At 47.4% G+C, this 17,962-nt stretch overlaps 1 protein-coding gene across 1 annotated transcript in view; it reads left to right on the top strand.

The window, feature by feature from the left end:
* Positions 1-17,962, top strand: part of NCKAP1L (NCK associated protein 1 like) — a 1,717,783-nt gene that overhangs the window by 1,389,312 nt on the left and 310,509 nt on the right. The window contains exon 29 of the mRNA XM_086964598.1: positions 16,751-16,860. Coding sequence (XP_086820724.1) covers positions 16,751-16,860 — 110 coding nt within the window. The remainder of the gene's footprint in view (positions 1-16,750; positions 16,861-17,962) is intronic.

Genomic DNA, 17,962 nt, shown 5'->3' on the forward strand with positions numbered 1-17,962 from the left:
CTTCATAACGTACAAGGGACCTTGGAGTTAGGTTCCATTTTTCTTGAAGTAATATTAATTAAAACTCTGTAAAAAGGTCAGAGTATCATTATCTTGGCACATTTCTCCAAATCCGTGGACATTCCACGAACAGATCTTGATGAGGTTTTCTGTATGTACATTGCATTGGGTCCCTGATGGTTCACCTGTTTTGTGCCCCAGACCTTCGTCAGGTCCACTGTTGACTTAGGACCCCGGGCACCCATGTCCAGTCCTGGTTATCTTCTGTCTGTTGTCTTCAGATTGTGACTGGCTTTGCCTGGATTCTTTCTGGTTTTGGGCCTTCTTGAAAGCCTTTTAACCGTGTAAATCTTTTTTAACCATGGCCCATGAATATATTTGTTTTCATACATTTCCTTGCATTTAAGTCAAAGCAATTTAGACATTTCGCAATTGTTTTGGGAAATAAATTAGGGGTGGGCGGAATTTGCGTGATCGTGTTACGCAAATCTCCACGAAATGGTAAAAAATCTCCGCAAACACGCAGAAATTCCGCGAACACGGGGAATTGCTTGTTCACAATGCTTTTTTCCTGTTCGCAATTGCTGTTTGCGTGCTCGGGCGGAAATATCTCTCAAACTCGCATTTTGAGAACGCGAACAAGCAAAACATTTCGCCAAGTAGCAGAACGCAGAATTTTGGGCTATTCCGCGTTCTCCGCGGAACGTGAAATTACCCAAATTTCGCAAATTCTGAGAACAGAACAGAATTTACTGCCCAGGCCAAAAATAAATGTAGCTTGTTTTTATCATGACTGAACTCATGCTACATATTTTTTATCAATAAACTTTCAGAACTACTACTGCCGCTATCAATGGCTGGACACACTAGCCTCATCAAAATGGCCATCAAACCTAGATTCCTTTGCTATTTTAACAACATCTGCATCCCGATAAACAAAAGATTTTTTTAAATAAAACCAGTGCTTTAAATGGGCTGGTACTGTCCGGTAAGGAGTATCGGCACTTTTTTATTTTGAGAAGGAGAGTACCAGCACTTCTCAAGAGAAATGCAATACCTTTAATTGAAGAGTACTGGCACTTCTCAGAAACAAGCAGGTACTCTGTGGCAGAGTACCTGCACTTCTATTTTTCCATTTCAAGCTCTGAATAAAACGCTGAACTCTACTCATTCAATTGACTTCGGCGGCAGGGAAACCCATAATTGCTTGGGTACCCTTGGGGAGGCTTCACTCTGAAGTTTGGGTGCATAGAAAGAAGATCCAAAAGGCAGAGAATAAGATAACTTCTAGTTTATTATGCAGGAACAGAAACTCCATCCACTCTGTACTGCAGCCAGCCAACCAGTGCCTAACAGACTATAAACCACATTCTATATTCCAATCTGAGGCAGGAGGACAGAGTAGATTTAAATAATAACAAGAACAATTACAATAACAAATACAGAAACTAGATGAATGCAGAGATACATTATACAAATATATCACATTCACCATACAAACATGGAATCTATTATTTAAGCACCTACGTGCATTCTGTCCACTATTGGTTCCAACACCCAAAATAATCTGCCCACCTAACAGGGGAAAAACATGTGGCAAATTCAGTTCCTATGGTGGAAGCTGTAGTGCGGTTAGCACTCTAGCAGACGCACGTACGCATCCACGCATCCGCAGGCCAGGCGTGGCCTGCGGGGTCCAATAAAAGAAGGACGCGCGCTCGGGCACGTCACTTCCGACTGAGACGAGTGTGTGGTTTACTGGCTTACGCTCCGCGCTACCACCCCTGCGCACGTGGCCATAGCTGGTCGCTTAGGCCTACCCACACACCCTCACTACATTGGCGATGAGGGTGGGATACCGACCCTCGTTCTTTTCATCTGGTGCTACTACCCGCACCAGCCCGCGGTGCCTACCGCGAGGGCACCGACGTGCCATCCTTCCGGTGTGCCCACATCAGCGACCATCCGAGAAAGGAGTCGATACTGCCTGACGAGGCACACGTGGTGCCAGACGCACGCCGAGGCGTATACAGACACCACAACACCTCAGCCCGTCGACCCGCCAGCATTCGGGTACCGCCGCCATGGTGGACGAGGCAGCGGCACCGATCATCAACATCCCGTTCCAGCACGCTGCTGCTGGAGTGCTGCCGCCATTCAGCGAAGCGAGTGACCCATCTACGGCATCACCCCGGTGGAAGGTGTGGCTGGAGAGACTCGAAAACTACTTCGTTGTCACAAGAGAAACGGACGACGCGGTGAAACGGTCACTGCTCCTTCATTATGCTGGGGACGAAGTCTTCCGACTCTTCAAACACCTGCCCAACTCGGCGGGGGTAACCACGTATGCTGCTGCAGTCACCGCCCTGAACAACCACTTTGACCCTCAACTGAATGTAGACTTTGAGGTCTTCAAGCTGGGGCAAGCCCGCCAACGTGAGGGCGAATCCATGGATCAATTCCACACTCGGGTCCGGGAACTGGCCAGTTCCACGGACGAAGACCAGCCCAAGGCTATCAGGCGCCAACTAATACAAGGGTGTCGGGACAAAACTCTGAGGGGCCACATCCTAAGAAAACCTGGGATCTCACTAGAGGACATCCTCGTCCTGGCCAGAGCTCATGAACTTTCAGACGCCAGGGCCACGGCCATGGAGCAAGCATTGCATAAAATTCCCGCCAAACCGGAAACGACCAAGAGTTATCGGGCTGATGCTGTACGGTCACAGCCACGTGGCCCAGGAAGAAAGGGAGCCCGGCGAGACGCACCACAGGGCCGGTGTGGATACTGTGGACACGAACCCCATGCGGCCAGAGACTGTCCTGCCCAAGGTCAAGTCTGAGGGAGCTGCGGAATTCCAAATCATTTTGCAGCGGTTTGCCGCAGGAGGAACAAACCCCCAAACTCGCAGAAGTCATGGGCAGCCACCAAAGCGGTTCGCCAACTATCCATAGCAGACTCATCCCCGGGTAGGACAGATAACTTTCTGCCAACATCGCAGGTTGAATCGGACTCAGAGGATGAGGAGGAGGCGTATGTAGTTTCTTTTACCAGGGAATTAAAGATCAGATGACGGCCACAACCGACCTGCGTGATCCAAGTAGGAGAGAGCGAAGTGAAGGCCGTTATTGACACGGGGGCCACCGTCAACGTTATGGGCCTACAAGAATTCAACAAGCTGCGCCCTCGCCCGGAAGTCTTAAACTCCAAGACCAAGATATTTGCATATGGCGCAGACACCCCACTTCCTCTATTTATTTACGGGTTTATACCGCGCTAGGATCACCTCCCGAAGGAGTATCTCCGCGCCTTGAAAACCTTTTCAGCTTGTGGCAGTAGGTACACAGATATCACTAGTTGGAGAATAGGAAGGTTTTTAACTGTTTTCTGAACGGGAGATAGTCCTGGCAGAGTCTCAGAGAGAGAGGGAGGCTGTTCCACAGCCTTGGTCCGGCTATGGATAGCGCCCTTCCACCTTGCCTGGTCTTTCTAGCTCTTGGGACCTGTAGTAAGGCTTGATCACTAGATCTCAGGGACCGTACAGGTTTATAGAGGGAGAATCTGCTGTTTAGATACTCGGGCCCTCTGTTCTGGAGGCTCTTATGTATAGTACATCCAATCTTGTACTTCACCCTTTGTTTAATGGGTAGCCAATGTAAGGTGTTCAAAAGAGGCTTCGATGGTGTGCGGGGGGGCTGATTTAGTACAAGACGGGCCGCAGTGTTCTGGACTACTTGCAATCTCGCAATAACTCCCTCATTTGCTGATAGGAGCATCCCGTTGCAGTAGTCCAGACGACTCAATATTAGGGCCTGCACTAATGTTCTCCTAGTTGAGTCAGGGAGCATAGGGAAGACTTTCCTCAGCATGGCGATCACATGGAAGCATGAGCTCACTACTTGGTTGCTGTATTGTTTCAGGGAGAGCTCCTGATCCAGGCGCACGCCAAGATTTTTTACCACCTGCTTTGGCTCTGGGACTGGGCCTAGCTCTTGCGGCCACCAGTCTGGGGACCATAGGAGCTTTGCCTCACCGAACAGCATCACTTCCGTTTTTGCAACGTTACATTGCAGGAAGTTAGATGCCATCCAGTGGGCCACTGCCTTCATCCCCGAGGAGAAAGAGTTCCTGACCGACTCTGTGAGATGTTTGAACGGGAAGAGGAGTTGGGTGTCATCCGCGTATGACATAGGGATGAACCCATGAGATCTCATGATGTTTGCCAGGGGGGCCACATAGATATTAAACTGAAAGTGAAAATAGTTATACCCATACGGGCCGACGAAGTGGAAGTAACCGCAACAATCCACATCATTGATCGAGAGGCTGACACGCTAATAAGCAGCCACACGGCGGAGGACCTGAAGCTAATTGCTTTCGCCAACCACATACGGAACCATCAGGTAGAAGAACTCCTGGAGCGCTTCCCTGAGCTGTTCAAGGGTCTCGGATGCATCAAATGCGCACCGATAAAGCTCCACATCGACAAAACCGTCACCCCTACCGCCCTCCGCCATCGGAGGATACCATTTCACCTGCGGCCGCTGGTGGAGAAGGAACTGGCGAAGCTCGAAAGATTGGGGGTCATTGAAAAAGTAACAGGGGCCACCCCGTGGGTGTCGCCCATGGTCATCGTCGAAAAACCCAAGCAGCCGGGCGAGGTCCGGCTATGCATCGATATGAGACTGCCGAACGCTGCAATCAAGCGGGAGAGACACCTGACCCCAACGATGGATGACATCATAGCAGATGTGAATGGCTCGAAGTGGTTTTCAAAGATCGACCTCAATGCGGGATACCACCAACTGCCCCTCGCTGAGGAATGCCGCTTCATAACCACATTCAGCACCCACCTGGGCCTCCGGAGGTACAAGCGCCTCAACTTCGGAATAACACCATCAGGGAGCTGCTATCTGGACTGCCGGGGGTTCTCAATGTGAGTGACGATATCCTCATCCATTCAGCCACGGCCTCCGAACACTACAAGCACCTGCGTGATGTGCTGAAGAGACTAAGTGCACATGGAGCAACACTCCACAAGGAGAAGTGCCAGTTCTTTCAGCCCTCGATTGAGTTCTTCGGTTATGTATTTAACCAGGAGGGGGTCCAGATTGACCCGCGGGAATCGAAGTCCATCAAAGATGCCCCAGCACCACAATCGCCCACGGAAGTGAGGAGCTTCCTCGGAATGGCCACGTATTGCGGCCGTTTCACCCCAGGCCTGGCCACACGCAGCGAGCCTCTCCGAGCATTGACGAAGGCAGATGCCGCCTGGGCTTGGGGCCCCAAAGAACAAGACGCTTTCCGGAGCATAAAGGAGGCACTTCTAGAGAACGCCACCCTCTCATACTTCGATCCAACCAAGCGGACCGAGGTAATTGTGGATGCTAGCCCCGTAGGGCTTGGGGCAGTTCTGACACAAGAACATGAGCCAGGGAAATGGACAGCCTTAGCATTCGCGAGCAAAGCGCTAACTCCCACTGAGGCAAGATATGCTCAGATAGAACGCGAAGCTTTAGCCATTAAATGGGCCTGTGGACACTTTCACCTTTACCTGCACGGACAATCATTTGTTATGGTCACAGATCATCAACCTTTGGTGCCGCTCTTCAAGGGCACTGCCCCTCATCCACCGCCACGCATCGAAAGATGGGTGATCCAGCTCCAAACATACGATATGGAAGTTATCTACAGGCCTGGAGCCAAAAACCCAGCCGACTACTTATCACGGCATCCATTACCCCGAGAACCGGCAGCTACTGATGAGGAGTGTGACGGCTATGTCCACTGGGTGGCTCTCACATCTTGCCCCCAGTGTATGACTCTAGAGGAAATCAAGGAGGCAGCAGCGGAAGACCACCCCTACATGCGGTCACTGCAAGCGGTGCAAGAAGGGTCCTGGACGGACTACCTCCGACCCCCCACAAATTGGACAGCGGCGGACAAGTCAGCCCTCACAAAGTATTGGCAGATCCGCCATGAGCTCAGCGCCACGGAGGAAGGCATACTATTAAGAGGAACGCGTCTAGTAACACCAAGGCGCCTCAGACATCGGGCCACCCAGCTTGCCCATGGGGGTCACCAAGGGGTCACCAAGATGAAGGCGCGCATGCGCGAGAAGGTGTGGTTCCCCGCACTGGAAAGCACCGTGGATGAGTATGTCAAGAACTGCATGTCCTGCCAGTTAACCAGCGACCCGGAACGGCCAGTCCCCATCATCACGGAGGAAGCATGCACGGCTCCGTGGGAAAAGGTTAGTGTGGACTTTGGGAGCTTCCCCGGAGAGGGACATACTCTGGTAGTCATAGACTCTTATTCCAAATACCCCCTTGTGGAGAAAATACCATCCACGGCCTTCGTACACGTGGGGCCAGCATTAGAAAAGATGTTCTCTTTATTCGGCCTGCCAGGTGAACTTAAAAGCGATAATGGCCCACCCTTCCAGGGAGCGGAGTTTGCCACATTCATGACAACGCGAGGCATCACCCATCGGCGCATCACTCCCCAGTGGCCACAAGCTAACGGGGAGGTGGAGAGGTTCATGCGAACACTTAATAAAATGTTTAGGATCGCGGTGGTCGAAGAGGCCGACCCCGAACAGAGACTGCATGAATTCCTAAGAGAATACCGCGGAACGCCCCATTGCACCACACTGAGAAGCCCGTGGTCCTTAATGTTTCAAGGCCAACGTAGGGACCTCCTTCCCATGCCGCTGAGGTCAAGGCTGGAAGACAAGGAAACGAAGGAGATGCAGGAGCGCGCGCAAAGACGTCAGTGCACGAACAACATGCGAACGAGCTACCGCCGCAAGGCCACTCCAAGACAGCTACACCGAGGAGACCGGGTTGTTATCAAGAATCGACGCCCAGGGGGAAAGTTTAGGACATTCTATGAACCAGGGCCGTGGACAGTCACCAACACGAAGGGCACTATGGTGACCGCCAACAAAGAAGGAGAAGAAGTGTCAAGGAACCTGTCCTGGTTTAAGATAATCTCTCCTGCCGGCAGTGCAAGCGCCGGAGCCCAGGGGGAAACCACCGAAACACCCGGAGCAGCAGCACCAGAAGCGGTGAGCAGTCCTTCAGCAGACGTTGGGGGCCCAGCACCAGAACTTGAAACACCAATCTGCTCCACCCCTGTCCGGGGTCAGGCCCACAACGGAGATCAAGGATCGGGCCGCACACCCCGCTACAGTCTGAGGCCCAACCCTCGCCCCAACCAAAGACTCAATGACTATGTCTGTCAACTAAGTCCCTGAATCCAGCAACCGTGGGGCACGCAAGTACCACCATTTTATTGCGAACTTTTCGTGAACAGTTTGTTGAACATTTTGAATTTGTTTAGAGTTGGGTAGAGATGTAGTGCGGTTAGCACTCTAGCAGACGCACGTACGCATCCACGCATCCGCAGGCCAGGCATGGCCTGCGGGGTCCAATAAAAGAAGGACGCGCGCTCAGGCACGTCACTTCCGACTGAGACGAGTGTGTGGTTTACTGGCTTACGCTCCGCGCTACCACCCCTGCGCACGTGGCCATAGCTGGTCGCTTAGGCCTGCCCACACACCCTCACTACAGAAGCCATGTGTCCCATACAACCCTCGATACAATCTGAAATGGATACTGTCAATTGTACTGAGCAAATAAAAAGCTCAACTACGGTATGACGTCAGAGCAAAAAGCAGACTCACAGCTACAAAAGTAACATATTAACACTTGGGGTAATCTCTACGAAAACAATGTATTTATCATTATAAAATCTCTCCGAGCACAAGTCACATTTCTCCACTAGAATGATTTCTATATCATGAAATAAAATGACCTTGCAGACGAGCCACGTCTGACTTTCCTGACTTATCAGGACATTTTAAATGGTTTGAATCTCTTGTTATGACTACGGCCAATAGTAAGCGCGTCTCTTCAATATTTAGAGACATACAAGGGGCAAGACCCGCCTAACTAGAGCTGAATGAAATGTTGATTTAGAGTCCTCCCTTCTGAGGAGGTGCGGGTTTAATGCTGTGCTCAGAAGGTTGAACTCCTACCCAACTGTAGGTTACAATAGACTTACCAAGGATCTGTTCACAGACTCTACGACTCCTCACTATCACTAGATAAATGGGGACTGAAGACAGATACGAATTGTGAACAATTTGGGAAGTAAGCAGCCGATTGTTTACATAGTGCATGGGGATGTGCCAAAATCCAGGAATGCTGGACTGATGTGTTAGTAAATATGCAAAAGATAGTTTGCTAACTCATTCAAAAGTCACGACTGATAGCAATCTTTTTAAATGTGCAAACATGTCCATATGCCAACTGCAAATTCACAGCCCTAGCCCTACTTCTAGCAAAAAAGCTTGTGGCGCAGGACAGGGGCAGTGGACGCACCCGACTTTTCAACAGTGCATAAATAAACTCACCTACTGCTGTGAATAGGTAGAACTGACAATGATCCCATTTTGTGATATAATGCTGGGTGTAAACTAGAAGTTATGCAATTTAAGTTAATATGGCATGATAGACACTGATTGGGAACACTATGCCTTTTTATAATTGGACTAAATCTGAAACAAATTAATAAAAACAAAATATCAGAACTGCTTAAGGGGATAGGCATACCAAATAACCTGACAAAAAGCTCCATATGCTAATCACGTTAGGCCTAGCTCAAGAGGAATTATTTTTTTATAAAGATAGAGCTACTAAGAAAATAATACTTCTGACGTTTGGATCCCACCTGATCATAGTTGTTAATTGAACATACTGGTCATCAAAGCCAGTGGAAGCTGAGCCCAAATCTAGCAAATGGCGAGAACCGAATACAATCTAGCCCAAAGTAAATAATAAATCAGGACTAAATAGTCATAGGGACTGCTCAGGTTAAAGGTAAGAGGATCATGGAAACTATTCTATATTCAAAGTCAAACAACGGTCTGACATTGTGTCTAACTCTAACAATATGGGAAAACCATTAGAAAACTCCAGATATGAAATTTAGTAACAGTCTGACATGGAGACTGCTCTTCTAGTAAAGGGAGAATGCATTGGGACACTTCTCAAATGAAAACAACGTTTATAACATTTTAGCAGCATAGATTTAAGCCCTAACCATGAGGTGAAGCACTTGGTACGTCTACCTAAAATTATAGAAATTCAATCCAATTGTTTAGACAATACTTATAACAAGCGCATGCTAGAAAATCTCCCGAAATTAGAAGTATAGTCCCATCTGCCCTATATACAAGTGGAAATTACATTGCATTACCAAACAATAGCTGTTTGAAAACATGAATTGAACACCGTTCTGCTAGCAAGTACATCAACATTGTATGGGTGTTCCAATGGCAGCAGGTAGCGAGAAAAATGCTGAAGGACATTTTTAACACTAGCTACACAGGACAGAAAAAGGCATATTTTAAATATGCAGTGTACAACAAATGAAAGATAGTTTTGAGGCCTTGGTATGCCAACCTTAAATAAATCTTCCCCATGAAAAAACAATGCACTTACATATATGTATTCCATCTATATTAATTTAGTACAACATTTTCTTAATTCTAAATTTGGTGTTTTCCGATTTCCCTTTCAATAAATGGTACAATATTACTAACCTTCCAGGAATGCAGTGTCATGTAGTTCCTATAGTAACCATGCAGGACCTGCGCGTTTGGATAACATAAACTGTAGGATTGGTGGCAGATTAACTCTGAGAACCCACACCGCATATGTTAGCCTGTTTGCATTAGCTACCTCACAGTGCCACTAGAATCTCCTTTTATCAGGGAAAGAATAGTTTCTGGCAACCTTAGAACATGACAACCCTGATTCCTCAGAATAGTGGACACAATGTTTCACCATTCGCTCAGTCACTCGTGCTCACTTACTTCGTCTCAGAGATTTACACAGAAGAAACAGTTGGGCGTGTTACAATGAGTATTTATTGCACAGTTGTTCTTCTAGTATATAATATATTTGCTGCAACAACCGTTAGACAGTAGCAGAGATATATGATCAGCAGTACAGTGAATATAAAAGGATGGAACAGTTCTACCATTTTGCAATAGTCATGAGCACATACATGAATATAAAATGCATGATAAAAGAAAGTGCACGTACTCCTATGATGCCTATCTAGATGTACCTAAGTGTACCTAGCATGTGAGTAGGTGTGAAGCCAAGAATCCCTCTAGGTTTAGTCTAACCCCAATACCTGAAGTGAGAGAGTATGGGACCCTGTCCTGGTCTCGAGTTGGTCACCTGGCAAGGGATGTTTAGACCACTGTCAGCTGGAACGTCTGCATGCAGGAGCCTCAGCGTCTCTGGTCAGTGTATCGGCCTGGAAGTCTCGGTTCCCTCTAACTAATACTAGCAAGAGATGCTGTATTTATACAGAAAAGCATCTAGGGTTCCTTTGTCCCATTTTTCTTGTATTAGCCATTGTTGAGGTTTTAGGATGACGTATGGGATGAACCTTGTACGTCAATATTTTGCAGGTGGATGTAGCCCCTGCCTGGTTTCCAAGAACCCTTATGAATATTCATTCATACTGTGTCAGTCTAAAGATGATATATTAGAATGCTATTGTTCAGGGAAACCCTCCTTCTGCCCCCAGAACTAGAACTAGGCAAAGGTTCAATCCTAAAAGGCTTGTTACTGTGTAGTTTAGGTGAAAGGGTATGATGTTACCCCGGCCTATATTAGGGTACCTATATGAAACATAGCAGCAGGATTGAATTCACCTTCAAACAGTAATGGTATAAGGTTTTTAATTTAGTTATATTCTCCAAGATACCATCTGGACTCACAGCCCATGAGTATTAAAGTCCTGAATTATGTTAAATATCTTTTCACTTAATATCTCCTCCCAATGTGAGCTACTCATGTGGCAGGCTCATTCCTAAACTGTGGACTTTTATATGATTGTATATAAATTAAAATATTCCCTCTATCACACTTTGTCTATCAGACTTGTTTTTTGGTACTGTTCTTATCCATGCTTTTGGCAATTAATCACCAAAGTTTGAACCTATTTCTTGTCGAAATCGCCCCCAGTAGCTCATGTCACAATTTTGCCATCCTATTTTCAGCAAGGGATCTCCTTAATATTTAGGAACAGTTATCTTTCCTTCTTAGGATCTTTTCCGAGAGAACTGTAAACCAGGTGGGCACTTTTGATTTAAGGAATAGTGGGGCATATTACAGAGGTGTGCGTTGCAAAACGCACATCTCCGTAGCGCCGGCTATCGCCGGATTTCATCGCCTAAATAGCGCGCAATTATCAATGCGCATCAGGCAGGCGATTAGAAATCTGGTGATAGTCGGCGATACAGCACATTAGCGCATGAAAACAAAACGTTGTTTTCATGCGCTAATGTGGGCCTTGATAATATGGGGGGGTGGATTCACCTTTATGATCCACACCCCCATGTTAACAATGCCTAATGCCTGGTCGGAGCAGGCGTTGGGAGACCTGCGATAAATGAGTTTATCGCAGGTTTTTGTCTCCCAACGCCTGCCTTGGTAATAGGGTGTTCCCACCTCCAACCACATTTTACATGTGGTTGGACGTGGGAACGCCCACTTTGCATGTCATTAGCGATGTTTATCGCCGACATGCAAAGTGGGCTCGGCTCAGGCTTTAAAGTGGCCTTGGTAATAGGGCTCTAGCTGTATCGCTGCTTTCTCGGCACAATTCGCAGAGAAATCAGAGATACTAGCCCTTGGTAATATGCCCCAATGTTTTTAAAGAACATGGAAAGTTCTCATTTCCTAGATCTTTATTCCAACGTATAATTGCTTAGCACAACATCTTAACTTAGAGGAATTCATTGCTGGTTCCTTTAAACCGAGATCATGTGATACCAGTGAGATATAAAGCTGATAATAACCACTCAACATGTTTTTTGTTATTATAAATTTTGATACCGATTTCGTGTCAGAATAAAAAATTAAAATGGAGTCTATTAGTGAGATATAAATACTTGTTTGTCAAGAATGATTTCCAATTTCTGTGTCATCAAATCCACGATTAATTTGTGCCAAATGCAATTCTAAAACCTTAAGTTATCAAGGAATTTGTGTGACTATCTACTTTCTTATTTGGTGGGATTTGGTGCTGTCGAATCCCAAACTGAACCAGATCTGTGAAACTCCCTCTTTTGTATGTGGGTGTAGTCATCTTCAAACTTAAGCTGCATACAACCAATAAGGTTGAATTATGAAAGAAACCCTCCAAACTTATTATAGCGCCATGAAGTTCCGATGAGACTGTGTCAAAAGTGAATTTGGGGGGAAATAGACATTATGAAGGAGATATTGATTTAGTACCCCCTTCTAATTCCAGAAAGAATTGTATATAATGAGGGTAAACTCAGGGATACAACCTTTTGAGTGGCCCTCCATTTCATTCATAATTTCAATAAAGTGCATAGGTTACCTTTTGAGTAACCTTTTGCAGATGGAATAGCTAGAACAGAAAAGACAATGTAATTGTCTAAATCAAATTAATTAACCCCTTCCCTGTGGCGCGTAGTCCGCGAGATGCGAGGATTTAATTAGGGGGGTAACCCCTTGTGTATTCAGGACGGCCCCCGGCCATCCTATGTCACTGTAGGCGTGTGCGGAGGACGGCCCCCGGCCGTCGAACTCTGCCCATTAATTAATTCTTCAGCACAGGTGGGGAATTTTCTCCACACTGGGGAATCAGCGATCTTCGGACGGCCCCCGGTCATCCTGAGCACACACCCACCGTGAAGTAGGACGGCCGGGGGCCGTACTGAGCACACAAGGAGTTAATTAGCCAAGTTTCTGGCAGGCATGTTACTAAAGCATCATCAACATCTGATTCCATGTTCTTAGAGAACAAGTTACTTACCTTCGGTAACGATATATCTGTAAGAGACATAGATTAGTTATGGACTGCTCACCTTAGAATTACCCCCAGGCGTGAGACTGGATCCGGAGAACTTTTTCCTCAGCAGTACCCCTGCAAATCGATAGGTGGCATCGGTCGACTCCACATTCATCGTTAGTGTTGTGGTTGCCGGAATAACGTTGCGTTATCTACTTAGCCGCCGCCCTAGTGCGCTGACATCAGTTCTTTACATGATATTCCACGCCAGAAGTGCAGAGCCATGCAAGACACGGACCACTGGTGCACGAAAACTAGGGACCTGAAAGGGAGTCCCTTACTCTAGAAATCAGTTTGCAGAATGCGGAGGATGGGTGGGGCTGTGAGGAATCCATAACTAATCTATGTCTCTTACAGATATATTGTTACCGAAGGTAAGTAACTTGTTCATCTGAAAGAGACAATTAGTTATGGATTCTTCACCTTAGAATAGACACCCCAGCAATACCAACCCCAGAGGTGGGTCTTCGAACCAAGTTCACACCAGAAAGTCCTGGCGATCTGAACGGCCAAAGAAGCCAACTCTTCAGACTTGGCTGTCCAGGCAGTAGTGTTTGGTAAACGTGTGCAGTGAAGCCCACGTAGCTGCCTGGCAGATGTCATGAAGAGGGACTCCACGTCCCAAAGTAGTAGTAGCTGCCGTTGATCTACTGGAATGGGGAAGAAACCCTACTGGAGGTTCCTTTTTTGCAAAGGAATAGCAGATTTTTATACAAAGAATGACCCATCGAGAGATGGTCCGTTTTTTACTGCCTGACCTTTCTTGGCGCACACTTAGCCAACAAAGAGTTGATCATCCACCCGGAATTGTCTTGTGCGATCCAAATAGAAGGAAAGTGCACGTTTTGGATCCAGATAATGGAGCCATTCTTCCTCTTTAGAAGGATGCGGAGGCGGAAAGAAGGTTGGCAGAGTGATGGTCTGTCCTATGTTGAAAGAGATAACCCCTTTGGGAAGGAAAGTAGGACTAGTGCAAAGGACACCTTTGCCCAGATGAACAGCCAGGAAAGGAGGATTAAAAGAAAGGGCCTAAAGCTCACTTACCCTGTGAGCAGAGATGATGGCAACCAAGAAGGCAGTTTCCAATGTAAAAGTCTTAGAGGACAATTATTTAGCGGCTCAAAGGGAGCGCATATAAGATAAGTCAGAACCAAGCTCAAGTGTCACTGGGGCATTACAAAAGGAATATGAGGGAAGAGATGAATAATGCCCTCAAGGAATCTATTTACAATAGGGAATTGAAAAGAGAAGGTTGATCAAGAAGCCTAAGAAAGGCTGAAATGGTTGAGAGATAGCCCTTAAGAGTGCCCAGAGCAGAGACCTACTGGGCCAAAGAAAGGAGGAACAAGAGAGCCTCAGAAAAAGGGGTGGAAAGGTGATCCACAGCCTTTGCTGTGCACCATGCAACAAATATGTTCCATCTGCAGGAGTATACCGTTTTAGTGGAGGGACGCCTGGCTGCCAAGATAACGTTACAGACTTCGAGAGGAAGGTTGAAAGCCGTCAACTTCCGCCGCTCAATCTCCATGCAAGGAGGTCTAGGTTGGACAGCTTCGGGTGGAGGACCGTCCCCTGCTGCTGCGACAGAAGATAATCCCGAAGAGGCAGTCTGATTGGATGATCGATGGCCATGTGTGACAGCTTGGGATACCAGACTCTTGATGCCCAATTCGGAGCCACAAGAATGACGTGGACCCAGTCGCGATTGATCTTCTTCTATTAGGTGGTGCATTAGGGAATGCACATTGGACGTGGAGGCTTGGCCCACGAAGCTCTCTGGGGTTGGATGGAAAGAGAGGAAAATGGGGTCGCCGGGTGCCAGGTGGTGGAACCGGGCAATCATCCTATCCACAAGAGCCCCTGTGTTGGGCTTGGACCAAGTGCCCAACAGGATGTCTGTAAGGGCCTCATTGAATGGCAGCAGGGGCTCCAAAGAGGTCGCTGCCGGCTGAAGCACCTCAGTCAGGAGGTTAATCCTGACCGTCATCGTTGGAAGCTCGAGGTTTAGGACCTCGGCTGCCCTACGCAACACCACTGCGTAGGAAGCATCCTCCTCCGGAGCCACGGTAGGGGGAGAAAGCATGCCAAGGTCTGGGGAGGTGTCCAGACTACTGGGGTCACCCAACTCCTCTCTCCAGTTTGGTTCCTCTAACTGGTCTTCAAGAGGGTCCACAGACCCCTCCCAGTCCTCCTCACCCTCTCCTGGTAGCCACTCAGGGTGGTAGGAAATATAAGGGGAGAACAGGGGTACAAACAAACCAGTCTGCACCGGTCCCGACGTCAGGCAACGTCAGTCCAGCTCCGTGTCTTCATCGAGGGGGAGGCCGGGACCCACGACGGCTGGGGGCACAACTGGCGTCAGAGGCGGCAGAGGTATCGTTACTGGATTCGGCGCTGGAGGAGGTGTAACAAGGTCGATCTGCCTGGATCCTTGGGGGCCCTGCGGCGCCAGAGCCATAGCCACCGGTATCGAAAGCTTAGAGCCCCCCAGCCGAGTCTGCGGGGCCCGAAGGAGATGATTCGAGCTGCCCGAAGATGGAGTGCAAGGCTTCGTAAAAGTTTCGAAGCTGGGCAGGGGTCGCTCCAGCTCCCTTAAAGGGAAGGAAGGCCGAAGTCGACCTAACAGGTTTTGTGAGTGGAGCCAGATGACTACCTTTCATTTCCTGTGTCGCGTTGGCCAATGGCCGGGGTGAATGCGAAGAGTGACAATGCTTCTTCACCTTCTTCATGTGCTTTGACTTACCCGAAGACGAAGACTTCGCCAACGAATGGCGTGTGTGTCTCCGCGACCGGTCCAGTGACCTCCCTCTCAACCGGGACCTCCGTACGGCGCGAAGTGGACTGCCGGGCCTCACGAAGCTTTCTGGACTGCTCCCGCAAAGACTTCGGGTTCATGGCCCGGCAGTCGGAGCAAGACTTTGAGTCGTGATCGCGCTACAGGCACCAAAGGCACACAAGGTGCTGGTCCGTTACCAACATCAATTTGTGACAGAAGTCACAAGCCTTGAAGCCGGTCTGACGTGACATCCCTCCGTGCGCCAGGAGTCGATCGACTCAAAAAAGGTGTTCACAAAAGTCGCACAAAAAGGAGTCAAAAAGTGACTAGAGGTATCACTCCTTCTAGATCTGCACCTGCTGGTGGTCTGCGAGGGCGGCGTCTAAGTAGATACAGCGACGTCATTCTGGTGACCACACACCAACACTGAACGCGGACTCGACCAACGCCACCTATCGACGCGCAGGGGTACTGCTGAGGAAAGAATTCTCCAGATCCAGTCTGACGCCTGGGGGTAATTCTGAGGTGAGGAATCCATAACTAATTGTCTCTTTCAGATATTAGAAAAAAAGCATGAAAGACCGCTATGATCCAACCACATGTATTTCAAGTCATGTTCTATTCATGCTCTTCACTGTAGACTGGAACGTAAGGCAGGCCCCTACAGCCCCTGCGGTGCAGGGGGGCCCAATCCTCCATGGGCCCATAACCCTTCTATGGGGGTTCCATTCTGCCCAAGATTATGCATATGTGAGATATGAGAGACTTGTGGCCCTCATCACATTATGCAGGTGGCCCTATCATTTTACGTTACACAACTGACTATAGAACTAGGCATTCAGTGGAAACAAGACTAAGATAAAAGAGTAGAGTAAAGGCGAGGAAGTGAAAACGATTTGGTTGAACTGAAGCACAATGTGCGTAGATGTGAACCCAGATAACAGTGGGAAAGTCCAATAGTAATTATGTAGGAAAGGAAGCACTGATGTGTCCTGTCGCATTTAAAATCAAAATGTGTCAACTTTAGGTGCCAAGTTTGTCATGTCTTTCCCCCTCTTTTGCAGGTTACAAGAACAATGTCCACTGTTTAGCCAAAGCAATCATACAGGTGTCTGCTGCTCTCTTCACCATTCATAACAGGAACATTGAAACACACCTCAAGGAATTTCTTCTGGTGAGTTTAGAACATGTCATCATTATTCCAATACCCTTCTTGTTTTAGTTTCCCTTTTTCACTGTACTTGTTTACCTATTTTACCAACTCTTTTAAACTTCCCAAATATGGTATGTAGACCTACACTGTACACTATAGACGAGGCCCAGAACCGTATTCCCCCAGGCGTGAAACGTGCACTATATGGCTTATTCTAGACTGTGCAAATTCCAGTGGAACCAAATGCATGACTGTGAATTTAAAATTAATCAAATGGGAATATAGACAGCTAAAGTGAACTGTTCAATGTCGAAGTATATTATTTCATTATTTCATGGTTACGCCAACCACTGCCATCTCCTGTTGACTTATTTTGAAATTGAAACAAATAAGTCGGTGCTCAGACATCATGAAATTGATTAAGGGTATAGAAAAATTGAAATAATTTCCAGTGGAGATATGCTAGTTCAGTATGGAAGGAAACCTCAGCTTCATAGTTTTGGTTCACTTTCAACATATATGTATTAAATGTTGGCCATCACTGAAAAATGGAGCAAGGGGTTTCGCCGACATTAGCCAAGGTGTGGATTTCCCGAGGTGAAATGAGACATTTATATCGCATCACAGATGTTTATAGTGTCAGTCACATGCTTGAGACAATAGATACTCTATTGAACTGATACAGGATGAGCGCGTGAGAAATAGAGCAGATGCCTTTGACAGGATCAACACATTAACAGAGTTTCTGCAGAGCTGCAGTTTTCCAAAAATCACCCTGCGTGACTCAGAGATGGGAAAGTTTATTTAACAGGTTAAGCAGTAACAAGAAAGGGTGATTGTTGAAGGCTACACTAATCAAGCAGTGCACAAGACAATTCACAAAGCGCTAACAGCAGCGTGGTTGGGATATAATAAACTATTCAAATACTTTTGGCTCAAACTGTGTGTACCAAAATGTCAGACTTGACATTGGGGGACAATTTCAAAACATGGTACCGCGGTGTGGTAGAAAAGAGGTGATGTTTGGACAAGTCAGGCCAGCGAAGGCTGAATCAACAAACCAAAATGCATCAATTTCCAAGGTATCACAAAAGGTGTTAGATCAAAATGGTAAATAAATCCT

The sequence above is a fragment of the Lissotriton vulgaris genome, chromosome 1_1 (genome assembly GCF_964263255.1).
Source record: "Lissotriton vulgaris chromosome 1_1, aLisVul1.2, whole genome shotgun sequence".
NCBI lineage: Eukaryota > Metazoa > Chordata > Amphibia > Caudata > Salamandridae > Lissotriton > Lissotriton vulgaris.